This window comes from Ursus maritimus, unplaced genomic scaffold (assembly GCF_017311325.1).
Source record: "Ursus maritimus isolate PB19 unplaced genomic scaffold, ASM1731132v1 scaffold_29, whole genome shotgun sequence".
Lineage (NCBI taxonomy): Eukaryota > Metazoa > Chordata > Mammalia > Carnivora > Ursidae > Ursus > Ursus maritimus.
Window position 1 is genome coordinate 244502 of NW_024425452.1, and position 27213 is coordinate 271714.

At 53.8% G+C, this 27213-nt stretch overlaps 1 protein-coding gene and 1 non-coding gene across 2 annotated transcripts in view; one reads left to right on the forward strand and one right to left on the reverse strand.

Moving 5' to 3' along the window:
• Positions 1-3918: 3918 nt before the first annotated feature.
• Positions 3919-27213, reverse strand: part of LRFN2 (leucine rich repeat and fibronectin type III domain containing 2) — a 39620-nt gene continuing 16325 nt past the window's right edge. The window contains exon 2 of the mRNA XM_040643441.1: positions 3919-5143. Coding sequence (XP_040499375.1) covers positions 4165-5143 — 979 coding nt within the window. The 3' untranslated portion in view covers positions 3919-4164. The remainder of the gene's footprint in view (positions 5144-27213) is intronic.
• On the forward strand, positions 17370-17473 carry LOC121105744. Its single transcript, XR_005838393.1, has one exon. It is a non-coding gene; the product is annotated as a U6 spliceosomal RNA (small nuclear RNA).

Genomic DNA, 27213 nt, shown 5'->3' on the forward strand with positions numbered 1-27213 from the left:
CTGGGTGGGCGAGTGCTTCTCCTGACAGGGACAAGAGTTTAGGAGCAGGAAGTGGTGGGAAGATGAGTTTGGACATTGGAGTGAGCTGGTGTGAGGCTTTCTATCTCACAGGGATGAAGTCATAGGCTTTCGGGGCACAGGGGCTGGGGGTGGAAGGCTGTTGAAGCGAGTGATCTCCTTGGAGTCTCCAGGCCAGGAGAAGGGCTGATCACAAGGGTGGTCTGAGCAGGACCTTCTGAAGCCTGGGGGAATCTTCCTGGTCAGGGGAGCGAATGTATTATAGGCCAAGAAGGGCCAGAAAGGCCAGTGTGAGGTCAGAGGAAACCAAGGGGACCTTACCTGGAGTCAACACTCTGAGAATTTTACCAGACCTTGAGGCCAAACCAAGAGCTCCCAGATTAGGCTAAAAATCGGAGTACTTCCATCCGTCTAAAATATGATCCATAATGGGTTGAAGGGAGGAAGAAAGAATAGGGGGTGATGTTAAGGAAAGAACTAAGACTTTGTGGCCAGACTTACTGTGTGACCTCGGGCAAGTAACTTAACCCCTCTTGGGCCTCAGGCCCTTCCTCTGTAAACTCAGCATAATAATATCTACTTTGAGAGGTTGCAGTGAGAAGTGCCACTTTAGTATCAGCACATGACCAGCAAACTGCAGGTGCTCAATAACGGTTAGTCTCCTTCCCCTTCCAGAAGCTGTGCTGGCAAGTCAATCGTTCTCTGTCCCGAGTTGCACTGTCCCGTACGGTGACTAGTACTAGCCACACGTGGCTCTCAAGCACTTTAAACATGGCTAGTCTGGACTGAGATGTGCCCTGAGGGTAAAGCGCACACTCGATTTCTAAAACTTCGGAAGGAATAAAACTCCCACCACCCACGCCAAACCGAAGTATCTTATTAATATTTTTATAGTGATTACACATTAAAATAATAATCTTTTGGGTACATTGGTTTAGATAAAATATATTATTAAAACTAATTCCACCTGTTCCTTTCTACTTGATTTAATGCAGCTACTGGAAAGTTCAAAATGACAGTGTGGGTCACATTTTATTCCAATTGGACGGTGCTAATCTAGCCACTAGGCGTAGCTAGGGTTGGGAAGCTGTTCCCAGAGAAGCTTATTCGTTTCTATTCCTTGGGTTTATCCTTTGGTTTGTTGTCCCAGTTCCCCAGTAAAAGAGCCTTTTGAAAAAGTGCCATCCAGGGCTCAACCAAGATGGGTGGGAGGTGTCCGTGCGCCCCTAGTGGCTAAATGTGGTGGTGGCCACAGTACAGGAAAAAGGAGGCAGGGCTGGTCTTTGAGATACCAGGTGGGACAGTCAGGGCAGCTGAGGGTGCACCATTCCTTCTTCTCCTGGAGCTTCACCCCAGATCCCCCTACTGTCCTTTATTTCAGAAGGACGACCCCGTTCTCTCTTATTTCAGAAGGCTCCCATCTTACACATGAACTTGGCAGGAAGCAGGCTCCCAGTGGGCAGTAACAAACACAGGTGCAAGAGAAAATGCCACTTCAAAGCCACATTCAGAAAACCTCAGTTTCCAGAGAAATGAACAGCAGACATTCACAGATATGAGAATGTTCTTTTTTTTCTCTATCCCAAGAAGTGTGGTTGGTTTTGTTTTTTAAACTGTACATTTTACTGTACATTTTTTTTTAGCAAAGAAAGTTGGCATTTATATTCTGACCACACAGATGTTGCTTTCCAAAACTCCAGGTCAGAAACATGACAAACACAAGTGCAAGTACATATCATGTCACGACAGAGCTCGGGGCCACTGACCCAAATATACGGTTGGTTCTCCCCTTCCGGTGTCCACCATTTCCTTCTGGGTGTCCGAACCCAAAGGCAAAAAGAAAGGTGGTATTTAGGGTCACTTCCTCAATGGCTACATGTAGAAAGACTGAAGGAGAAAGGTGTAGGGAGGAAAAGGAGAGAAGAGAAACACGGGCAGGGAAAGAGGAAGGGAGAGAGAGATTTCCGTTCAAGTCACCCAATTGTATGGTTGCTACCATGACCGGGGAAGGCCCGTGCTCTGGCCCCGGGACTGGCCTGGAAAATTAATGTGTCTCAGGAAGAGACTGGCCTCGGCTGCTAATGACTGTCAGGACCAGAAAGGGACTGGGGAAGGTAGAGGGTCAACAGGAAGAATAAGAATAAAGACAGGAGAGTGGAGGGAAGGTGAGAAGAGACAGAAGGGGTGGGAGGGAGAAGGACAAAGACAGGGGATTTGGAGGCTCCTGGGCTGGAGCCAGAAGGCAATCCTGCATAGACAGTTCCCCACCAGCTCCTTGTGTGTTCCGGGTGGGGTTGGGGGCCACCAGCTCAGCTCCAGGTCTGAGCCCATCAGAACCCTTCAGCAGAAGTGGACTCACCTGGACATCGTATGCGGTATGGTTGGCAAGTGGAAGGAGGGAGAAGAACAGGAGAGAAGCTAGAGATCAATGGCACATACTCAGAAGAGCAAAGAACGGGTTGGGGAGACCGAGGGAGAGGTAGTATGTTGGCAGTGAGGAGAGATCTGGAAGAGACGGAGACCAGGAGAGACAGAGATGCAGGAGAAAGTCCTCCAGATGCTTCTAAAACAGTTTCTTCCTGGCCACATGTCCTCTGCCCCCTCCTGACACGGTCTGGGGTGTGGGGGTTCATCCCCTGGTAGAAAAGGACCCATGTGTGCCTCTCCCATTGCCCTCTGTCATTTCCGTGGATGGATCCTCCTCAAAGCTGGCATCCAGGAAAGGCGTCCCCCATGTCCCGTGCTGAGCCACCTTCCTCAAGAACAAACAAGGGATGGACTTTGGACAGAGAAATGCCCGAACCAGGGTGAAGACAGCATAATGGATCCCAAACACCATCCCAGGAGGTGGCCTTGGCACCTGCTCTGACTTGGTCACTAACTCACTGTGTGACCTTGGGCAAGTCCTTTATACTCTGGGGCAGGTTGGGGAGGGAGAGAAGGTTAAGGATGAGATGACTGCAAACACCTCTTCAAACTTCAAAACTCTACCATTCTAAAAAAAGATTTTGATTTCCCCCTCCCAAAGCTCTAGAATTCTCCCTCTGTGTCCAGTAGGGAGAATAGGGATGCTTTACCAGCTTGTGCTACTGGTACTGCTGATCTGGAAACCACAACATCTAGAGCCATGGAAGAGTTCATTAGTCCTTAGAACTTGAAAGGAATCAAAGACTGGGTACCATCCAGTAGTGTGAGAATTAAGAGACTGAGGTCCAAAGAGAAAAAGAGTCTTGCCCAATGTGTTCAGCTGGTTATTTAGTGGTGGCTCTGGAACCCAAACTGAGAGCTTTGGACTCCAAGTCCAGTGCTCCTTTTGCCACCCTACTCTGCTTTCCTTAAGAGAAGCCCTCTTTGCCCGCCATATGCTCATGGGGACTTTCGGTCCCACCTTCCCCCCAAAGAGGTAAAAATCCTATAGCAACTCCAAAAGTTAACAACCTTTATGCCCTTATGCCTCATAAAGCCCTTCTCCCTTTCCCACACATAAGAAGTTCTGGAAGTTCCCCTTCTGGCTTAGGCTGCTGTGATGGGTGTGGGGCATGATGTCTGAGCAGAGGGAGTTGGGTCAGGTATGGGAGTGGTTGCCCATCCCTCCCAAGCGTGCAGACAGTTGGGAATAAGGAGGAGTCTGGGCAGCGGATGCCGCGGTCTTGCCTCCAAACAAGAGTGGAACCAGAACCATCCCCTTCTCTTGTCAATGGAGAATAATCTCCCACTACCAGGGCTGCTGGGAACCCGCTCTCATGTGAAGAGTAAATTCTCCATGATCTGTGTGAATGAAGAGGAGGAGTCTGGGAAGTGGGGAAAATAAATTAAGAAATAAAAACAATGCTGGAACCATAAGCAATCCAAAGCCACTTGCTTACACACTACATTCGTGATCAGAAAGGAGGGAGTCCGCCTTTCCAAACACTCAGGGCTCAGTCTGACATTTTAGCGATTGAGTCCGCTTTCCCTGAGCACACCCCGGCTGGGTGGTGGGGGAGAGGCTTGGAAGGTGGTGTGGGTTGCGGGGGGGGTTGACAGGGAGACGAAACTGTCCCTGGATGTAAACATCACCATGGAAACTCCACAAAGACTTGCCAGTATAAATTCTTTCCCCTTCATCCACCCTGCAAGGGTGACCGAGAGGAGACCCCCCCAGGCCTACACCGTGCTCTCCATCACCCACTCGGAGCTGCCGAAAGTTCCCCGGGCCCCCACCAGGTCACTCTCCTCAAAGGGCAAGAGCATGCCATTGACAGAGAGGCTGCGCTTGGTCCAGATGTTCGAGACCCTCCGAGGGGGGCTGTAGCCACCGGGTGCGACCCCTCCAGCTGCAGCAGCTGCAGCGGCAAAGTCCCCCATGTCAAAGGAATGGCTGCGTTTGGCCTTGCCCTCCAGGGGCAAGGGGAGCAGGCTCCTGGCCCGGGCCGCTGGAGGCCCCAGCAGTGGCTCTCGGTCCGAGTGGTGGCCCCTGGCCGATGTCCCAGACCCTCTCCCGCCTGGAGTCCTGGAGTCCAGCAGCTCCTCCTTTCTCTGACTCTTGAGGTCCAGGGAGGCAAAGGCCCCCATCAGGCGGTCAAGGTTAGGCTTGGGGCGGGGTGCAGGGGGTGGGAGCCTCCAGGGGCCCCGCCCCAGCCCTGCGGCCTCCCCGCTGCCCAGGGAGCTGGAGGAAGAGGAGTCGCTGCCCCGGGCCAGGCTGGCACTGAACTGTACAAGTTCATTGCGCACCACCACCTTGGGTGGCCCCTGCGTGGGGACCCCGCTGGGTGCGCTGGCCAGAGTGGGTGGCGGGGCCCCATTGGTCTGCGAGTGCACGTTGCTGACCGCAGCGGCTGCCAGCTTGCCCGGGGCCTCCTGGTTGCAGACTTTGTAGCGCACCATGAGGATGACGATGAAGACCAGTAGCGTGGCCACGATGATGCCGCCGATGACCAGGATCATGGTGCCGCCCAGGATCTGGCTGTGCATCGACTGGCACTGTGGGTAGTCAGCCTTGGTGAAGAACTGGGCACAGCCCACGATGTTGGTGGCCGTGAGCGTCGTGGCCGTGTCGTCCCACATGGCCAGCACACACAGGTCGTAGCCGGTTCCAGACACCAGGTTGTTGACCACGAAGGCCTTGTTGGAGGCTGGGATCATCCTGGGGTGGGTGGACGCAGAGGGAGAAGACAGTGAGGGTAGGCAGGGACAGGAGAGGTTGGCGGTAGGGAGACAGACACAGGGACCAGAGGGAATAAGGTGGAGCAGGAGAGAGAAGGACAGGCGAAAAGGTGGGAAAAGGAGCCAAGGAGACGGGACGGGAGGGGAGAGAGGAGGAGGAAGCAAAGGGACGGCAGAGGGCAGGAACAGGGTGTGATAGGTGGTAAAGGAGTCCCGGGGGAGAGGAGAGAGGCCCACGTACGAAGCCAGGGCAGGACATGTGGGGGTGAAAAGGGCAGGGAGAGAGAGATTCAGGGGTGGAAGGGTCAGTGAGAAATTCACAAGCAGACCAAGTGCCCAACGGCCCAGAAGAGGCCGAAACACAGACACCAGCAGTGTGAAGATGAAGAGAACGAGAAGGGGGGTGTGGAGAGCAGGTAAGAAGAAGGAGGTAGAGAGAAGAAGGTGGGAGCCTCAGGCAGAGATGGGAGAAGGACCATGGGAGGGGCAGAGGGGGAGACATGGAGAGGCAGAGAGGTTAAAGCCAGTGGAAGCCCAGTCTAAACAAAGAGACCCCCAGCCTGACTCCCGGCCTGTCTTCCTCAGACTCTGGGAGGTGGTGGGAGCCAGGCCTGCCCGGCCTAAACTCGGGATGCCCCAGACTCCATCCACCCCTGCTTGTGTCCTGGAGATTCATGGACATTGTCTGAGCCCCTCCCTGGGCCCTGCGCTGCAGGAGTCACAGTCCAGGCCCTGCCCTCGGAGCCCATGACATCCTTCTCTGCGAATGGCTTTCTCAGGCCTGGCAGGAGAGTGTTTGCTGCTGCAAACCAGGTTGGAGGGGTCTAAGCAGAAGACAGCTGGAGACAGGGAAAGGAGGGGGACAGTGAGATGTGGAAGATGGGAGGGCGATTCTGCTTCCCAGAAGGAAGGGATGATTCCTCTCCCTCCGGGGCATGGCAAGAGGCTCCACCTTAGGGGAGGGTCTGGGGGGGCTGCAGTCTCCCACACTGGGGCCCACCCACTGTCCTGGGCCTCTTCTGCTGGGACCCTCAGGAAGCCTGGGCGCACACCCTGATCTCTAAGGCCCTGTCCAGGTATCGTGCCTTGTGGCATCTCCAAAGACAATGCCCTGTTACCCCATAAACACTCCTGCAGAGATAGTCACCTCGTCCTGGAGGGGCCAAGTCCCTCTCTGCCTTTCCCACCACCCCTCCTCCCAAAGAGCCCTCCGTTCTCCATCCCCCTACTACTTAAGGGCTCTATCAGCACCCACCAACCCCACAAACCCAGAGTCAGGCAGTTTAATTGAGATCTCAAATATGAAATACCAGAGCCTGAAAACTTCGGCCCGGGAGCTCCTCGTGCAGGATTGGAGCTGACAGGCATTTACTGACAACCCGTCAGTGGGCCGCGCAGGAGGTCTTTGCCTCCTTCCTCACATTCCCAGGCTGCTGTGTGGTTGGGGAAGCCACTTCGGAGGAAGCATTGGTCCCCAGCCCCCACCCCCCAGCTACAAGAGGTTGGGTGGGGCCGGGGTGGGGGGATCTGCAAGGGCCCGCGGGCCAGCCCCTTAGGTCTATCTGTTTCACCTGGGCATTGTGGCAACCCTGTGAGGATAGGGACTAATGCCCTCCTGGCACAGAAGAGGAATGGCCATGATTCAGAGAGGTTAAGTGATTTGCCTGAAGTCACACAGCTGGGGCTGCTAGGCTGGGCCGCTGGACTTGGACACTGGTTCCCAGATCCACAGTCTGGGTTTGCTCCTTACCATGTCACAAACATGAGGCACGTTTCTTCATCTCACTGAAAAGCTTGTCCCCGCCTGTGGCCTGTCAGCCACCCCTTCCCTGGAGCAGTGCTCAGGGCCCACCACGCTCTCATGCCTCCACCGGCAGGATCTCTGGCCTGCTCAGCCACCCACTGGGCAGAGCGCACTTCATCTCCCCTTGGAGCTGACGATAGAAGCCTCAGTGGAGGAGCGATACGTACCCAGAACAGTGACGCAGTAAGCAAACCCCAAGGGTCACCTGTGTGCCAGGCCCCATTGTCAGGGCCCTATGGCTCTCAGCTCACTTAGTCCTATAGCAACTCTCCGGGGCAGCCACTACCGTGACCCTTACTCTGCAGGTGGGGGGGGCAGAGGTGCAGACACAAACACACACAGCTGGGATTTGACCCCACACCGCTGCCCCCCAGCACCTTGCTGGGTCATGAGCAGTGTCAGAGCACATGCATCAAGGGGGGGGGGATGGGCCAGCTTGCTTATTGAACAGCTGTTATGTGATGGGGTTTTCACATCCGGGGTTGCACTTAACCTTTGCCCCAATCCGAGGACACGGCGGATGGACCATGAGCCCAGACCTCCTATCCATGTTTAGCTGGCTTCTCCTGGAAAGCAGACACCACCCCTACCCCTAATTAATAATAAAGTAGAGGGGCTAAGGTCTAGGGAGGGCTTCCTATGTGCCAGGCACCGTTCTGAGATCTTTAAGGGGATTAATACTCATAACTGGAATCGTCATCTCCATTTTACAGACAAGAACCAGAGGTGCAGAAAGGTTAAGCTGGCTGCCCAGGGGCGCCCAACTAGTAACTGACAGAGCGGGGATCTGAACTGGGCAGTCTGGCCTCAGGGCCTTCCCTCCTGACCACTGTGCCCTCCCATCTCTCAGACACTGTCCTATTTTCCTGAGGCCTCAGGGCGACTCTGTGTGGGACCCTGCCTGGCGCCCCTCCCAGGGCAGGGCAGCTCAGAATATGATAAAGCCACAGTGGGCCGTGCTGCTGACAGAAGTGCAACAGACTGAGCTGATCCTTGGCACCAGGGGTGAGAGGGGGCAGGCTGGGAGAAGCTTCTCACTGTAACTGGCGCATCAGAAACGTGGCTGGAGGAAAGAGCTCTGGGTTCCTGGGTATGTGTGTGTGTGTGTGTGTGTGTGTGTGTGTGTACTTACAGGTGAGCCAGAGCCACCTGGCTCCAAACAGCCTTGGCAGTCAAGTCCACCTTTGGCAAAAACAGCAATAACCAGCGTTCACTGAGCACTAATCTTGTGCCCAAGTTTGCGTGCATGATCTCACTTAACCCACCTGACAACCCCTGGAGGAAGTCATTATCATCATTCCTGTTTAGGGAAGGAGGAAGCTAAGGAATTGTCACTTTCCCTCGTGGGAGTGGTGAGCCGAGACCAGATCTGGGTCCGTGGGGATTCAGATCCCACACTTTTAGGCATAAGCAAGGCTGCTTCCCACCCTGCGCAACCAAAATGACAAACGGCATGAGAAAATCGTGTGAAATGGGCACTATTCAAACTCTAGTGACACAACCAAACTCATCTCTGCCCGGGTGGCCCTGTCTACCCGCTCATGCTCCCTCGCACAACCAAACCCTGGTCCTCCAGGCTAGATCTGGAGAGGCCGGGTCCCTGCTTCACTCCTAACCATGTCCCACGTTCCACCTTCTGGACTGCTCACTGCCTTCCAACTCCACACTCACACTTTTGCTTAGGCCTTGCTGTCTTTGGTGTGGACGAGTGCAGCAGCCTCCAGACAGGCCTCCCTGCCTCTGCCTGTGCTCCCTTCACGTCCATGCTCAGCACCACCAACCCCAGAGCGCACCATCTGAAACAACTCTGGCCACGCCCCTCGCACACTGAAACACTCCTCAAGGGCTGACGGTGACCTACAGGAGACAGTCCAAGCTCCGGAGAGGGGCTCCCAAACCAGGCTGCCCATCACATTCTTGTCCTTCCACCCACACACCCTCTGGCTTAGCCCACAGTCTATAGGAAAACAGCTCGGAATCAGCTGGGCCCAATAGCAGCAGAAGGCATACTCACAGAGGCATAATTAAAGCCTTTGCTTACAAAGGACCTTGTTACAAAGGGGTAGATTTGGGGATGAGGGGGCCGCAAGGGAATGTGCCATAAACCAGGATTGGTAGCAGACGTGATGTTCTCCAGTCTAGCTCTGAGCATACCAGGGGAGGTCACCAGACCCTGCCTGAACTCACTCTTCCCTCCTCCCAATCTTCTGCTGTTGCTCCCTATGGCTGAACCCCACCGGCAGCTGGGGTTCCTGGCAGTACACTGGTCAGGCTTCCAGGGCACACAGAAGCACAGAGGGGTGGATCTGGGGAGGTAACAGGCAATATCTGGCACAACCATCGGGTCACAGCCCACCTCGTGAAAGACACTTCCTGAAATCCTGTGTGAAAGACACTTCCTGAAATCCTGATAGGTTTCTTTCTATAACACACACCGGCAACATCTCTGCTAGCAGAAACCATGAATTGCTATTTTAAGTTCAGTTGCTCCAACATGTTAAATTTAATTAAGCTCACGTGCTCTAAAGCACAATTTAAAGCTGCAACCCCAAGCACTTACCCAGGAAAAACAAAACAAACGTAAGTGGCTGCCTCTGAGTTGTTTTTTTTCCCCCTATTAATATGCATTTGGCATTCATACTTAATACTATCAGACAAATCTACAGCTGATGTCTGCAGCTGATGCCAGAGGTTTAGGAAGGAATCACAGGAGCATACTGGTTACCCGAATATTTGCTCCCACATCTGTCTTCCCTTTCACCTGTCCCCACTCTGTGTGCCAAGGAACTACATTTCCCAGGCTCCCTTGCCTGTTTCCAGTCTCCTTGGGCTAGGGCTTGCAGGAAGAGTTGGCCAATGGCGGCCCTGGGAGAAGGCTGGAGAATCAGAGGTGGGGGAGAAGCCAGATATTTCTTCCTCCTTTTCTGCTTCATGTGGTGCCTTCCCATCAGCTGCTGAGCCCCCCCCTTGTGATCCCCACTCCTGGGGGTCTGGTTCCTGCTGGATGGATTTGGATCTTTGGCTCTGGTCATGTCCTCTCCTGTGCTCTCCGCCCCCGGGTTGGGGTGGGAGGGGACTATGGCTTCCCGCTGTCCCTCATCTCTGCGATGCCTCCCTGCCCCGGGGTTGAAGCCCCAGCGATTCCATCCCTTGGGTAGCCCAACCCCTGTACTGAATTCCGTCTTAAATATAGAGTGTGCTTTTATTTTTCCTGACTGAATCCTGAGTAGCACGGGAGGTAACCTTCCCGTGACGAGAATGTTCTGTTATCATTCTCCCCTTGCACTTTCGGAAGAGACTATCCTGGCTTCACAGCAGCAGCACATCGTGGCCTCACTGGTGGGACTCCAGCTGCAGGAAGCACTTGGCCACCTTCTCTGACTCTCTCCCCACTCCCCACATAAGCCACCCCAGCCCCTTGGCTTCTAGCAACCCCTCTTCCTGGAAGCATCCGATCTCTTTCTCTACCAGGTGACTGTGTCCTTTGGGGACTGACCCAGACGTCACATCTGACCCCACCGAGAGCTGCCCCCACCCTTACACATCCCTCCCTTAGAGCCCTTCTCTGTTTACGCACTGCCACCAGCTCCCTTGAGGACAGGGGCCTTGTCTCGCTCACTTTGTAGCTCCACAGCCAATCATGGTATGTGGCCCAGAGTCACGGCTGAGTCAGTATTTACCTTACGGTTGAGTGAGTGAAAGAGTGCTTTGTTAAATGTTAAGGCCTGTACAAATGGGAGAGAATCTTCTTTAAATATGATGGCTGGCTAACGGCGACTCGCAGACACTGGCTGGTCCCCAGGAGATCCTTCCACAGAGGTGTTTTCTATATCCTTGAGGCTCACTGTGTGGCCTCCTGACCACCTTTATGGATGTGCACGTAGTTACGTGTGTGGGGCGTGTGAGTGTGGGCGTGGAGGTGCATGTGTGTGCATGTGTGGGTGGGTGTCAGTGCTCACACACAGATGGTGTGCAAAGGTGGTTCCCCCCAGTGTTAGTCACGGCTCTTCTCAACCCTTCCAGACACTCTTGTGTGTCCCCTGACACTTCTGAGGTGACTCCTGTGTGCCCTCTCCCAGAAACATTTGCAGGCCAGGCCTGCTCCTTCCTAATAGCTACCATTAAAGATATCAGAGCATCCGAGAACAGGAATGGGAGAGATCCTGACTCTCTGCCCAGGGCCTCAGGGCAAAGCCTGGGAGCTGACCCCCAGAGCCCACTTCCCCCTCCCTGGGCTCACTCTCGACTACATTCCCCTGTCTCCCTTGTAGTTAGAGGAATCCAAGCCATATGTTCTGGCAAATGGAATGTGAGCCACCCCCCGGCCAGGCCTTAAAAGAGAGGGACTGCCTGCCCCACACTCTCCCTCCCTTCTGCGGCCAGACACGGGGTACGGTGACCTGTCTTGACCACACAGGTGACAGCGAGGCCTGAAGTGTGGTAGAAGCCAGAGGTGTCTGCGTCTCCAGGTGAAGAAGACCTCCTGACTAACAGCAACCACCCCCCCCTCCACCAAATCCATGATGCACCGTGGCTCCCAGTTGGGCCTCTGCACCAATCTGGAGAAGCCACGTCAAGCTGCCCCACTTCACCTCCCCGGCTCTGCACCCTCCTTACCTGCTCTTCTCAGAACCACCAGCCTGCCAACCTCTCCGGCCGGCTGCAAGATCTCGGGGCACACAAAACAGCCTCATTAAAACAAAGCGAGCGGCCCTGGCTCCCCAGCCTCTCCTTCTTCCCGCAAGCCCCCGGAGGGGCCTGTTTGCTTCGCTGTACAAACTGCCAGGTAGAGAGGAGGCGTGGCTGCTTCTCTCCGGCATACACCTTATCGAGTACTTCCCATGAGCTGGGCACTTGACAGGCACGGTCTCTTTGATTCTGTGCACTGCTCGTGTAAGTGGGAATAATTATCCCCACGCTACAGATGAGGAGACTGAGGCTCAGGCGGGTGGGTCACCTGCTCAAGGGCATGGGGCCGGACAGTGGCTGAGCCAGTGTTGTAAGCCAGGCCTGCCAGGGCCCCGAGCATGATCTGCCCTCTACTGAATGACCTGGAACTGTACTGAGCAGAGTCAGATTTTAGCAGCAAGCAGGACTTAGAGTCAGGCTAACTGACAGCAATACCAAAAAACTCCCAGAAAACCAAAAAAACACAAAAATCGCATATTAGTACAATGACAGCTGATATTTATCGAACACTTAAATATGTCAAACACTCTTCTGAGTATGCGACATGTATTAAACTAATTTAATCCTAATGGCAACTCTATGAGGGAGATATGCTATTACAATCCTCGTTTCACAGATAAATTGAAGCTCAGAGAAGCATTTTGCCCAACGTCTCATAGGACATTTGTGCCTAGACAAGATTTGAACCCAGCACTCTCACATTACCTCCATCAGTGCTCACAATAACCCTGAAAAGTACAGTTCATAATTAAGCTCCCATTTTAGAGGCAGTAACTGAACTGCCCGAGGTTGCAGGGGGAGTTGGGGGGAGAGATGGGATTTCGGTGAGCACTGAGGGTCGTCTGGCTGCTTCCTGACACTCGCATGAGGTCTGGAGACTCGAGGCGGGAGCCACGTGGATATTTGCAGGCAGTTTCCTCACAGAGCAAGCTGCCAGGACAAAGGCCCTGAGGCAGGAACAGTGAGGAAGCGGGTATGGCTGGAATAGAGTGATGGGAAGGAAGAGTGGTAGGAGGTGAGGTCACTGAAGTCGTAGCCAGGAGCCAGGTTCTGGAAGGCTTGTAAATATGTTCGGTGTTGTGTTCCAACCCAGAGTATTTGCTGGGCTCCAGGGTTGAGAAAGATCCTGAGGCTGTGTTCAACTTCAGTGGGACAGAGTGGTATGGGTTTGGAAGAGCCTGTGTCCTCTGTCTATTGTTTCTGGTCTAGGGATCAGAGAATAGTTAGAATTGCTGGAATTACTAATACAAGCTATCGAAACCCCTCTTCTTGTGTCTCAGGCCAGGTGCTGGCCTTGCCTAAATGTGGGGCCCTGCGTGGTAGCAGGGAAAGCCATACGGCTGCTCTTTAAGATGGGATTAGCATGGAGCTGGCGTGACTGAGTGAGGGCTCCAAGAATCAGAAGCCTCTTAGGAACTTCTGACCGGGGCCAGGGGCCAGGGACCACACTCTGCCGCTGCCTTTCTGCCTTTGCCCCTCCTGAGAACACAGGGCCCCCCGGGTGTCCTGAGGCCCTCTGTCTTCTTGACTTCACCCTGTCAGCAGGTAAAGAAGCCCCATTCAAGATGATTGAGATTCTGAGGCAAAGCCCTCACTATCCATTCCCACAGCCCGCAGGAGAGCAGGCCAGGTGGGGAAACAGAGCCCTTGTGGAACTGGCCTCTGGGTGGGCTCTCTTACCCTCCTTCCCCCTGCCTCTCCTGCACCAGCAGCCAGGGGATCTTGTAAAAGCCAATGAGGTCAAGTTCTTGCTCTGCTCTCTACCCCCAGTGAGGCCTGTCTCACGTGTCAAAGTCCTTGCGTGGTCCACACAGGCCCCATGTGATCTGCGCCTCACCTCTCTTATTTCCTCTCTTCCTCCTTACCCGGATCACTCTGCACCAGCGCCTGGCCTGCCTTCTAGTCCTCAAACCTGCCGAGGGTGCCCCTGCTTCCGAGCCTTTGCACTGGCGGTTGTCCTTACCTCAGTGCTCTTCCTCCAGATGGCCCATGCTCACTACTTCACCTCCTTCAATTCCGCTCCAATGTCACCTTCCCTGACCTCCTATTTAACATGGCAGGCTTCCTCTCATCTCTACCTTGGCTCCCCCACGCCCCTTACTCTGCTCCATTCCCCCCCATTCCACTGTTATTGCCTGAAAGATGCTAGCATTTGCTTATTTACTATGCTTACTATTAATTATCTTTCTCTCCTTGCAGTAGAATCAATCTTAGCTCTCCCTCTGGGCGTCAGTTTTTTGCCTGTTTTGTTCGCTGATATTTCCCCAGCCTTGAGAACAACACTTGGCACCAAGGAAGCCCTTAAAAACATCTGTTGGGCAGGTGAAGGAAATGCGTGTTCTCTATTTGCACTACCTAACACAGTAGCTACATGTGGCTATTTAAATTTGACTCTAATCAATTAAAATGGAATCAGATTAAACATTCAGTTCCCCAGTCACGCTAGTCACAGGTGGCTAGAGGCTACCACACGGGACGGGGCAGCCGCCGAGCACCCCCGACCCGTCCCGGAGCTCCATCGGACGGCACTCTTCTAGAGCGTGCGGAGGGCCCCAGCAGGAGGCAGGTGCTTTCCTGTGTGAGCCCCAGCACCCCAAACAGATGGGGTCAGGCCGGGGAACACCGTCCAGCTCAGGGACCACTTCTAGAGGTTTCCATAGGGCTTCTGGGTTCTCTTTCTCCCCGCAAGGTCCCTCAGTGACTTTGGACAGCTTCATCCTTTCGTTTTGGTTCTTGCAGCTTCTCTTGGCTCCTTGGACCTGAGGTTCAGTGGGGTCTCTCTGGGGTTCCCCTGGGCCTGGCTCAAGCTCACATGCCCTCAGAGTGCTTAGACTCTCAGCCTTGCCAAACAGAGGCTCTGCCCCCCCCAACCCCGTGTAGTTCTCTGTTTCTAAATCGTCATTCCTGCTTTTCCACTTCCCATCTAGGAGTTACACTTTGGTTGCATAAGTCTCTATTAAGAAAAATCCCCGATAAATCCAATCCCAATGATAAATGTCACGCCTCCCGGGACTACCTCCCGCTGGGAAGAAAGAGAAGGTGCAGGGCAGCAGAGTGCCACGGGGGTGAGCAGACCCTGGAGCCAGCCTGCTGGGTTCAAACGCTGGCTCCGCTGCTAACCAGCTGTGATAGGGTACCACGGGCAACCTCTTAACCTGTCTGTGCCTTAGTTGCCTAAAAATACCCGATTTCTGTAACATGGGGCATTTATAAGCTCTGCCTTATAGGGTCGTTATAAGGTTTACATGAGTCATGATTCACAAAGAACCTAGCTCGGTGTCTGGCACAGAGTAAGTTCCTCTTGAACATCTATCATGTAAAGGAGTCGGTGATGCTGAACCAAAAGAAACATCTCTTACAGTGGAAATGCAGGCCTCGGGGTCCTCACACCAGCTAGAAAGCGGGAGACCTGCGTTGCCCCCGTGTCCTGGCTGGGCCGGCAGGGAGGCATGGTGCCTGGGACACTCACTGCAGGGACATGTGTCCCCCACCCTCCACATGACTCCAAGAGTCTTTTTCAGAAGACAAGTGGTGACAACGTTAGTTAACCCTAGTGGAGTGATTGTGGAGATGTCTGGAAATCAGGCCAAAGTGAGGCAAGCCCCAGCAGGCTACCTCTGTGCCCACCTCCCCAGAGTAAGGGCTTACCCAGTGACAGGTGAGGGTTTGACCTGGGGAGACCTTTCCTTTGCTGCCTGACTCGGGAAGCATGGCACAGCCGGCTACCTGGCAAGGGCATGGGAAATCGCCAGGCCCCGTGTTTGGCTGGTACTATAGTGCCAGTAAGGGAGTTTCTCCCTGCTCCATGGTGCTCCTTCACGGAGAGGATTGAGCCAGGAGGTCAGGGCGAGAGCGCTGGTCCTGGGTCGTCGGGGTTCAAAGCCTGGCACCATCACTTACTGGCTGTGTGACCTTGGGCAAGCCACTCAACTTCTCTGTAAAGGGGGGCAGATGACAGGGCCTCCCTCACAGGGTCCTTATGAGGACTAAATGAGTCAGCACCTATTGTGTGAACGGTGCTGGGTCCTTCGTGAGAGCTCAGCATATGCTAGCTGGTGACCGAGGGTGTCATTTGGTCGGAGCGGGGGAGGGGGGCGGGGGGGAGCGGAGCGATGAACCTAGCAGGCGCGAGGTTAGGTTCAGTTCCGACTAGGGAGGCAGACACACAGCCCGGCGCAGCAGCAGCCGTCTCAGACCCAAAGGTCTGCTTTGGTGCCCTTGCTGGCCCAGCCTGCCCTCCCACCCAGGTGCTTGTCTGGCCAACTCCCCAATGTCTGCTGGTCTCTCTTGCCTCCCCTGCCATTTCCATACACAGACCTCAGGAACGTGGCTTGGGAGGGGCGCGAGTCCCTCCGCGACAGGCCCCTCTGGCTGTCAGCACTGTGCTCCCACGGGTAAGGTACAGGCCGGGCAGCCCATTCAGCTTCACACAGCCTCGAGTGGAGGGGAATCCCAGCTCACGTTGGGCTGTGTCCTGATAGCTGTTGCTTCTCCCACGGACCCCAAGCCAACCCTATGGGGACACGTAGAACAAGGTGGTGGTTTGTCTGTTTTTGGACACGTCGGTGCTTCTCTCAAATCTTGCAGTGGCTCTCCCATTCCAACTTGAGGTTCCACTTTTGCAGAATTAATGTTCCCTTTCCTTCTAACATTTCCTTGGGCCCCAGTTTTCATGTGCCTCTCGGCTGCTCACCTCTGGTCACTTGCGTCTGTGGTCAGCCCTCCTCTCTGGGGCACTCTGAGCACAGAGAGCGGGGTCAGACCCCACCTTACCCCGATCGGACATCAGACTTCTCCTGAGCCTCCCCCACTCCCGCCCAAAACTGCACTGGACTTTCTGGAAGCAGCATCCCATCGGTGGTTCCCACTGAGCACGCGGTCAGTGGAAACGCCCTGTGATTTCCCTGCGGTTGCTACGAAGCCCCGTTGTTCCCATTCTGTTCCCCTAAAGCAACATTTCTACCATTGCCAGCTCATTTTTGCCATTGCTGTTGACCAGGCAAGCTCCCCAACCCACGGAAGGCCTCTCTTCTGTGTGTCTTTAACTTTCCTTCTATCTCCCTTCATCCAAATCGTGACAGATGTGCGACTTTTCTCTGTATTTACTTGTCCTTAGCTCCCAGCCCCCAAGAACCGGGTTGGCATGTCTTGGAGGAAAAAGTGTGGGTTTTGGAAGCAGACAGAAATCTCTCTTTGAAGGCCGGTTCTGCCCCCAACCGTGTGACTCGGGATCATTGTCTGTCTCTGAACCTCTTAGGTCACGTGCGAGATGGGGAGAGCAGTACCAACCTCCCGTGTGAGTGTGAAAAATCAGAGGCGGTGGGGGTAAGCATGGCCGCCACCTCCACCCCGTTCCCAGGGCCACTTGGTCCCTGGTCCCCCAGTGAAGATGACGATGACGATGAGAGTTGCCTTTTATCTCCTTGAGGAGCTGAGAAAAGCTTGCTCACTAACAATTCATCACTCACAGAAAAAAACACAGAAGGTGTCAGACCAATTATACCTCGTTGCAAACACAGGAGTGTTCAAAATAAAGATTCCCCACCAGCTGCGTTCAAACTGCACCTGAACAACGGTCAGACCCCAGGTCAGCGCCGCGCAATGACGTACCTGATGTGACAGGTCCCCCGGTTGGTAGACGCACCATTTCATGCGGGCGCCTTCCAGGGACAAAGTCACCTGTGGCACCAACGTCCTTAAAAATGTTACCACGGTGCTTGCGTCAGCCGCACATGTACAAAAATTGGAATGATAGAGAGATGAGTACGGCCCTTGCACACAGATGACATGAAAATTCATGAAGCATTGCCTATTTTTATGAAATTCTGACACAGGCTACAACATGGGTGAACCCTGAGGACATTCCGCTAAGTGCAAAAAAGCCAGCTACGGAAGGACAGCTGCGGCACATTCCACTTACTCGAAGTATGGCGAGCGCTCACGTTGACAGAGATAGCAGGTGGCAGGAAGGGCGGCTGCCAGGGGCTGGGGGGCGGGGAGAGGCAGCTGGCGTGTGGCGGGTGCAGTCTGCGTGGGGGACCGGGCGGTGCGGCTGCACCACAGTGTGAAAGTCCTGCGTGCCACTGAGCTACACACTCAAAAGTGCCTAAAATGGTCAATTTCACGTCCCATATATTTTAACACACACACGCACACAATGCCACCCTGCAAATGTCATCACAAAGCAAATCCTGCCAGGAGGGTAGGCTGTTGGAAACAAATCTGCCACGTCCGGGTGGCTGATGCACCCTTGGGGGGCGATCACCATTGGCAGGGCCTTCCTGGCTCCATTGTGCGCGGGCTCGGTCGGCCCTGTCAGATCAGGGATGGGCAGCATTTGGGGAGGGGCCTGGGTGGAATAGGGTGGCCCCTGGCCTTGTGTTTGCGCTTCTCCCTCTGTCCTGGCAGTTGAAGAACAAGGCAGCTCTAGAGCAGAACTTGGCATGAATCAAATGGGTGCAAGGAGGTTGTGCAAGAAAATCACATGGTGGTTCACAGGGTCCACTGTGGTGTCAGCTGGGCCTGGGTTCAATTCCTGCCCTGCCACTGATTAGCTGTGGGACTCCAGGCAGGTTATGTCACCTTCCCTGCCTGAGTTAAATAGCAATGCTAGCACCTGCTTTGTAGGAACCCTGTCAGGATGAAAGGAGGTAAGTGTGTGCAACGGCAGGAGGCCTGAACAGTAAACACGAGGTTCTGAGTCGACGACAGTGGGGAAGTCAGTGCTGACCCTTGATAGAAGAAATCAAGATGAAATGAAGCCCTCAGTCATCTCATGGCTGAGTTTGGGGGTCCCGCCTTTCCCCCCAGTTATAGATCCCTCTCTCTGTCACACGAGAAGCTCCTTGAAGAAGGGAATTGTCTCCACCCCTAAGTGGAATTTGTGCTGTGTGGAAAAAATTCACTGACTGTGTAGGTAAGTCACTTCACATCCCAGCTCTGAGCCTTACTCAGTTTTCTTGCTGCAAAATGGGTTCATAATGTCGATCATATGGTGTCTCCGTGAACAGTAAATACGGTTTTGTTTGGTACCAGATACCATGCTTAGAACGTGTGTGTGCAGTCAGGAGCAGCCATGATGATGCTGGGGTTCGGGGTAGATCAGGTTCCGTTCCTGGCCCCACCATCGGCTAGCTGAGCAATCTTGAACAAGGAAATCTCACTCGTCTGAATCTCAGCTTTGTCGTCTGTGCCATGGAGCGATAATCCTGCTACCTACCCCAGAGGACACTTGAGCAAACCTAGGAGAAGGGAGTCTCCTGGGATGCAGCACGGAAGTGGTCAAGGGTCACAGTGCGAGGGGTTGTTCAGCACCCGTGCACGAACCAGTGACGGAGAACCCCGCGGTGCTTCCTTGAGGACCGCTCCAGCCGTGAGGCCAGAGCCTGGTCCCCACGACCGAGGAGCCTGCGGGACATCTAGCTGGCCAGGCGGCAGCGTCACTCCACTGCTGACTCCGCTCAGCAAAGAGATACTCTCTCCAGCGGGAGGAGCCTGCTCAGCCCTTCTCTGGGCTGCACGTCCGGGGATCCTCCCGGCCCACCTCTGCCTCTCCGGAGCAGGCTGGCTGGGAAGGAATTCATCAGGGTAAGGAGAGAATGACCTCTGGAAGGAGACGTCCCCACAGTGGGGAGACTACTCTGCTCGGCCAAGCAGGAGAGAGGATGGGAGAACAGAGACATCCCCACCCATCCAATACCCTCAGGTCCAGGCTCTAACCCTGGCTTTGTCACAGACTTGCTGTGTGGCCCTGGGCAAGCTACTTTCCTTCTCTGTGCTTCCAAGTCCAATTCTGATATTCTAGAATTCTATAAGAATATCGCCAGCGGAGGGGTGATAAAAGCCAGGGAGAGGCAGGAGGAGGGCAGGTGGGGTACAGCCAGCAAAGGGCTGGCGGAGCCCGAGCACCAGGTTCCCCACCCTGAGAGCACATAGGATTAGGCACCCGAGTGACCTGGGCTGTGAGCTCAAATCCTGCCTCACAACTTACTGGTTGCCTCATCTTTACCCTGTCGCTTAACTTCCTAGAACTTCATTCTTCTTGTTTGTAAAAGCTGTTTGCAGTTCTAAATTGCAAGGTCATATGAGGATTAGAAATAACGTATGCAAAACACTGGCATACAATATATACTCAATAGATCATGTATGAATGTGGTGAATGCTCCCACTTTATCACGTCTGTCATCTCTCTCTCTCCATCTATCTCTACGTATCTGTCTGTCTCCGACCTTCATCATCACTATCACCTTTTTCATACAGAACACCACCACCACCCAACCCATCCATCTCCCAGGAGGAGGGCAGAAGGTGAGCTGTCTGGGGGCACTGGTAGGTTGTATGGGGGCTCAGGGGCTCGGTGCTGAGAAGGTGAACCTTACTGTGGGACTTATTCATTAGCTGGGAGCTCTCAGGTGAGTCCGGCCTGGTCTAGAGGTGCCTGTCCTGGTTCTACCTGGGAGTGCCTAAAAGTAGCAAGATTACTATCCTCTCCTTCCCGAGCCCTCCCCAGGCCTGGGGCAGCAGTTCCTGTGGGGACAATGAGCACAGAATAGAGCCGCTAAATGCACTTTGTTGTCCCTTGGGGATGGTCATGGGGGTCTGTGATCTTCTTATATGGAAGTAATCATGTGAGTAAATCACGTGTGAGTACATCAAAGACTTGGGTCTATAGTTTTCTGGGAATCTCTCCAGCACTGTTTATTGTGGTGTATGGGTCTGAAGCCCCAGGAACTGGCTTCCTTTCCTCCCTCTCCTGGTCTGGCTATGGAGAGGCCATGCTGGGCTGCAGATGGAGCAAAGCTGATGAGGGCCCCTCTTGCCCTTTCCCACACACAAGGCAGGATGGAGGATGAAGCTTCTGGCGGGGTGGCTGTGTAAGTGTGTGTCCACTGGCCAGTGTGTGTGTGAGTGTGTGCTCATTGGCCAGTGTGAGCATGAGTGTGTGTCCATTCGCTAGTGCGTGTGTGTGTCCATTGGCCAGTGTGTGCGTGAGTGTGTGCTCATTGGCCAGTGTGAGCATGAGTGTGTGTCCATTCGCTAGTGTGTGTGTGTGTGTCCATTGGCCAGTGTGTGCGTGAGTGTGGGTCTATTGGCCATTATGGAAGCATCCTCGCTGTGTGAGCAGAGAGGAGGGTGTTGGCTTGAGGCTGTGGCCTATGTTAGCATTTGAATGAGTCAGACCATTTAGGAAGATGTCCTTGAGGGAGCTGCAAGGCTCCTGGGATCTGGCCCCACTCCCTCCCTGCCCCATCTCCTAGCCTCTGCCCCTTGCTCTCCCGCTGTAGCCACCCAGGCCCCTCACTGCTCCTCAGACCTGCTCTGGCCTTGGGGCCTGGCCCTGGCTCTTGCCTCTGCCGAGAATGCCCTTCCTGCAGACCTCCGCTTGGCTCAGTTCCTTCAAGCCTCTATCGGACCTCACCTTCTCAGGGAGGCCCACTCTGCCACACTCTTTAAGCTGCACCTTGCCACCGCCCGAGCCCCTTCCCCTGCTCTGCTCTCCCCTGCATAGCACTTACTGCCTCCCCACGCCTAGATAATTTACTCATTTATTGTGCTTGTTGCCTGCTTCCTCCATGAGGACAAGGATCCTCAGTTGTTTTGTTCACCGATGCATCCCAAGCACCCAGAATGGAAGCATTTACATTCTGGCATATTTGCCTCTGGTTCCTCATTTGTAACATGGGGACGATAATAGAAGCTCTCCACTTCATAGAGTTGTCGGGCAGATTAAATGAATGGATACCTACAAGCACAGAGAACAGTGCTTGGCACATAGTTCGATAAATGTCGGCTGTTATTATTATACTCCGTCACAGCTGGGAGTCAGAGTGAGAGGAGCGATCCGTGCGAAGGGCCCGGCACACTGGTGGTCACCAGAGGGGAAGGGGCTTACTGTCCTCTCAGTCATCTTGTAAAAATTCCCTGACCTCCCACAGTCCCGGAACCCATAGTATTGGACCCTTTAGGCTTAGGAAGTTAGTTATCAGTTTATTCATTACCATTTTTTTTTTAAATCCAGCCAGGAAGCCAGGAAGCCCCAGCCTGCCCACCCTGGGCTGCTGGCTCCCGATTCTATAGCTACTTAGCAGAATGTGACCAGCAAGCACGTCCTCTGAATGGCGTGGTTGCCATTCAGACCACGCAGGACCCCAGCTCAGGCCCAGGAGTTGGATGCCGGGATTCTTCTCCCAGCCCGGAGACCCCTAACAGGCTGTAGGACCCAGGACAAGTCCCATGCCCCCTGTCTGGGTCTCTGCTTTTCCTGGGCCCAGAAAGGAGTGGGGATTAGACCACTTCTAAGGTCTTTCCAGGCAGGTCTGTTCATCCAAGAAATGTTCCTGGAGCACCTGCTCTAAGCCCGCGCTGCTCCAGGCATTGGGGGTACAGTAGTGAGCCCTAGACACAAGTCCCTGCCTTGTGGAGTCGACATTCTGGGCATCGGGGGCAGGGGGCGGGCAGAAAGTAAATACACATAATTGGTAAATGATTAAATATGTCATAAAATGGAGCATGCTATGGGAAAAAAAGGAAAAGTGTAGCAGGTTAAAAGAAGGTAAAAGTGTTGGTGGAGGGAGGGCAGGCTCAGCTCTAAGTGGGGTAGCCAGGGAAACCTCCTTGAGAAGGTCCCATTTGCAGAGAGGGACATCTTACATTCCAGGAACCTATGAATCTCAGCCATTCTTGGCACTTCTGTGCTCCAGAGAAAGCACTGTTTGGGGTCCTCTGGAATCCCCCATCTCTGAGCACACTGATTCCCAGCCTGCCCAGTGGGTGATGGGGCCAGAAGACAGATGAGCCAAATTCTCAAGAGTGATGAGTGATTGACCACTGTCTTTATCCACACTCCGATAATTTATAGCTCCTGTGTCTCTGATGGAATAAATACGACATTTTATTCTTCACTTTGCTTAAGACTCAAGGTCAACAGCTCAGCTGTGATTCAATGGCAGCTCCCTCCGCCGGACGTCCATGAGCCAGGGAGCCCCGTGGCTGTCAGAGATTCATGGCACCATCCTCCAGCCCTGCACACCCGCCTCCCCCTCAGCACTTGGTTCTGGGCTTCACCCGGCCAGGAAGGCAGTGGCCGCAGTGGCTCTGGGGGATGACGACTCATTAAGGGCAGAGACCAAGCCATAAATCTCCTCCCTCTCTCCTGAGTACACCCCATCACTAAGGTTGAACCCATGCCCCGCGTTTCATTTCAGTCCTGGGAGAAGGTAGCGATGGGGCGGCCAAGCAGCCACGGTTCAGATGGCAAGTTATAAATGAGAACGCCCCAGGGTCTGGTCATCACTTTCCTCAGCGTGGAGAAGGGGCAAAAGGCATGCATTAGCTTTCCGGCCTCCCATGGAGTCCTCCAGGCCCTTTATGCAGCCAGGGCCTCCTTCTGCTTTTAAAGAAGCTATGGTTTAGTCTGTTACACATCACCAGCACTGCCCAGAAGTTCTCCCACTTGTCTGGGTGAGATCCCTCCCTATAGCACCGACCTGTTTTTCCTTGTTTCTTCCTTACGTGGGGGTGGGGGGATGTGTTCACGCTTCCCCTTTCTCCTCATGGTGGTTCTGAGTGACAGTAGGCGGAAGGTTCTGGGTTTTTGAAAAGATTAGGCGGCTGGGAAGAGGATGATATAAAAGGGAAATGGGGTCACTGGTCTCTATTATCTTTCTTTTCTCTTTTTTCTCTCCTTTCCTTTTTTTCTTTCCTTCCTCCCTTCCTTCCTTCCTTCCTTCCTTCCTTCCTTCCTTCCTTCCCATCTTTCTTGTAAGCTCTATGCCCAACATGGGGCTTGAACTCATGACCCCAAGATCAAGAATTACATGCTCCATTCACTGCACCAGCCACAGTTTGAATATACTACCTGTGACCCCAAGACATCCATTGCACTCCTCTCTACCCTAACTCACATCTTGGGAGGAAGAAGAGTCATTGGGAGCTGGCTGGAGCATGGCAGGCCTGGGTTTGAATGCTGGCTCTGCCATGCCCAAGCTGGGAGACCCAGGGCAGCTTACCTACCCTCTCTGATCTTGGAGATCCCTACTCTGTAAAGTGGGTGTAATAGTAACAGCTGCCTCTCAGGTAGTTGTGCACATGTCCGGTGCAGTGGGGTGCACAGCACAAGCACTCCAATGCTAGCTGCATATTATTAAGGCAGCGAGGCCCAGACCCTGGAGCCAGCCTGCCTGGGTTCAAATCCCAGGCAGAACACCTCAGGAAAGCTACTTAACCTCTTTGTGCCTCGGTTTTCTCATCTGTAAAAGCAAGATCATAACAGGACCTTCCTCATCGAGATGTTGAAAGAACTAAATAAGCTAATAAATGGAAACCACTGGAATAGTACCTGCACATGATAATTTCTCCAAAAGGCTGGCTCTTATTATCATCATCATTACTGGAGGAAAAAAACCACCTGCATTTACTTGGCAATTTTGACCTAATCTCCATCAGTCGGTTTTGTGATTTATAATCCACTTACTTCTAACCAAAGATAGAAGATGACTTGCCACATAAAAACATGGGAGACAAGTAAATTTTTAAAAATCCGTTTTATGGCAGATCGGAGATCAGTAAGGCGGTTTGCGCTAGAGGCCCTGGACCCCAGGATGACTGGTTGTGGCCTGAGACTGAGGTATGCACACAGAGCCGCTCGGCAGCTCTGAGTCATCCTATCTCGGGAAGGGGGGGGTTGCTCAGAACAACGTGAGATTAGCAGCTTTCTCAGGGGCATCCTGTCTGTGTGGGAGGTGGACCACAGGAGCAGAAAGGGCTGATTGTACTTCAGACGAGGGGTACCCCCAGCCCAGGAGGGGTGCCGCAGTCCACTTGGGGCTGGCCAGGCCACACCCAGCACGCTGCCCACTAGACCCCACACATGCCTCTGCATGTGTTGGCACTACCTGACACGCTTCCGAGGCAAGGGAGCAGGAGAGGCACCAGAGAAGGCGTCCCCTCTCCCTTCCCGCCCCAGAGACAGGCACCGCCCTGTACCGGAAGTGCCTCCTGTGCCTCTTCACTGACGGAGCTCCTATTTGACCTTCGGGGTCACCTCCTCCAGAAAGCCTCCCTGACCTTCCCAGGACCTGGCCTGCAGCTTGCACGGCACTTATCACAGCCGTAGTAACTGAATCGGGTTCTCCTCCAGTACCGAGTCCTTTCTGTCTGCCTCCCTGGGAAATGTGAGCTGCAGGAGGGCAGGCGTGGCCTGTGAGTGGCCATTTTCACCCAGAGTGGCCCAGACCTGACATTCGCAGCATATGATAAAGACCTCTTCAATGACCAAAGGTGAGAGGCAAGAAGGGAAGAAGGCAGGGAAGGAGGCTGTTGAATCTGAAAAAAATAACATTCGGCAAGCCACAAGAATTATCTGCAAACATTAAACGGACCTATTTTGAAACCAGAATTCATTTTATTCCTGACTGGGATGAAGGCAGAATGGAAGGGCAGGAAGTAGAGGCAGATGGAGTCGGGGGCCTGTAATAAGGAAAATCTTCTCAGCTACAGCATCCAACGGTAGGTGGGGCTCTTGGGGGAAAAAGGAGGGCGTAGTTTCTTGTGTGGGGAAGGTATTCCCATATGGGGCCAGTTAATATCCTAAGGGTGTCGGGGGGAGGTCAGGTGGGGGTGATAGATGGGAGAAGTGTTGGGCATCATAAGGATTCACAAAGAAAGGAGAGGGCTGCCCTGGATGACCTTGAACTGTCCTTTTCTAACTCGGGACCTTCTTCAGTCTGTGAGAGTAGCAAGAACTAGGCTCATTTAAAGACAGAAGAACAGAATCCAAGAGAGTTGTGGCACATAAACAGCTGGACCGGTGTCAAGACCTTGGCCTTCCCTCCCTCCCCCTGAGCTCTCTCAAGTCCTTAGCTACATGTCCACACAGGGGAACTGGGCTTTGAGGTCATCGTATGACCCCCTCCCTGACCCCCTCCCTCTTCCCCCTGCTGGGACCACCACTATGCGCCCCCTCATGTCCATACCCTCTGTTGATCAGTCCTGGAGGAAACCACTTCAGCATCACCTAGGTTTTTGCCTATGATAAGTGCAAAGAAGTGCATCTCTAACGGTGGAACTTCAGGCTCTCTGATCTTCTACGAAGGAAACATTTTTGGGTGGGGTCCTATTCGTAGGCCTGCTCGATACAGAATGGGGGTGGTGTGGGGTTTGGGTGTAAATCTTGGCACCTCTGCTTTCCTGGCAGCTCCCACCCACGCACTTTTGCTGTAGTGGAGAAGCTTTCTTCTAGCCCCTGCCAGAGGGAAACGACTGCTGGGCACCAGCCTAGTCGACCCGGGAATTTTCAAAGTCTCGCTGTTTCACTCAGACCTTCTTTTGAGCAACAATCAAAGGCTGGGGGAGGAGAGCAAAGCAGCCTTGGGAAGCAGCCCTTGGCACCGCCTCACACACGGTGGCATTTTGACGGGTGGTAAAAATATCTCTCTGGCGTTCAGTGCCGGCTGCTGCCACCGCCTCAGCTTCCAAGATCCTGTCTCCTTGTCCAGGGCCTCTGCAGCCTCCCCACCTGTCCAAACGCCGCCCTCCCCCCCCCCCCAGGGGACAGAACACAGGTCACCGAGCCCTGACCAGTAGCTAGCCTCGCATCTGCAACAGCTGCCTCCAGCACTGTGGCCCGGCAGCAGCGAAAACGCACCGAAGAGCCACTAGAGAAGGAGATTTATTATCAGAAATACTGCAGCACATGCCTAATGAGCTAATTAAACAAGAACATAAATAATTACTCCCTATCAGAGTGAGAGGGCTGGGAGCAGAGAGGGCTGGGGGCGGAGAGGGTGGGGGACGCTGACTGCGGAGCTGGGACGGTGATGTGGGAGCTGTCTGCTCTGCAGGGGGAGATGGGAGCGCCTCTCCACTCCAGGCTGCGGCTGGGCCTCAGCGAGGCTCCCCAGCGGGGCAGACGCAGGCCCATGAATCCCGCCAGAAAAACCATGACCAAGCGCTGCTTTGTTCCCCACCCGAACATTTCCTGCTCACTCACCTGCCCACACCTGATCTTTTTCCCCCTCTAAGGACACTGAGGGGAAAGACGGAAGAGTCATTCTCGCATTTTATGGATGTGACTGTTAAGGAGCAGGGTGGGTTTCAAGACATAACTAAGACCCCTGCGACCATCTTGTAGCTTATTTCCCTGCTTCTAACCCTGCCCCCCTGAGGTCTATTCTTCACCTAGCAACCGGAATCTTCTTTCTTAATCACATCATGCCACTCTCCTGCATTCAACTACCCTCCCCCACCCTGTGGCTCTCATCTCTTTCAGCTTAAAATCCAAGGCCTCACCATGGCCTATGGGGACCCACATGATCTAGCCCTGTCCAGTCTTCTAATCTCATTCACTGTCACTCTTCTTCCAGATGCACTGAAGTCCTTGCTGCTTCTCCAACAAGACAAGTTTATTCCTACCCCAGGGCCTTTGCACATGCTATTTCCCCTTACTGAACTCTTTTTCTCACTCTATTCAGGTCTCACTTCCAATGTCACTCCTTAAAGGGGCCATCCCCGATCACCCATATAAAGCAGTAGCCCCTCATTCTGTGTCCCTTTATACT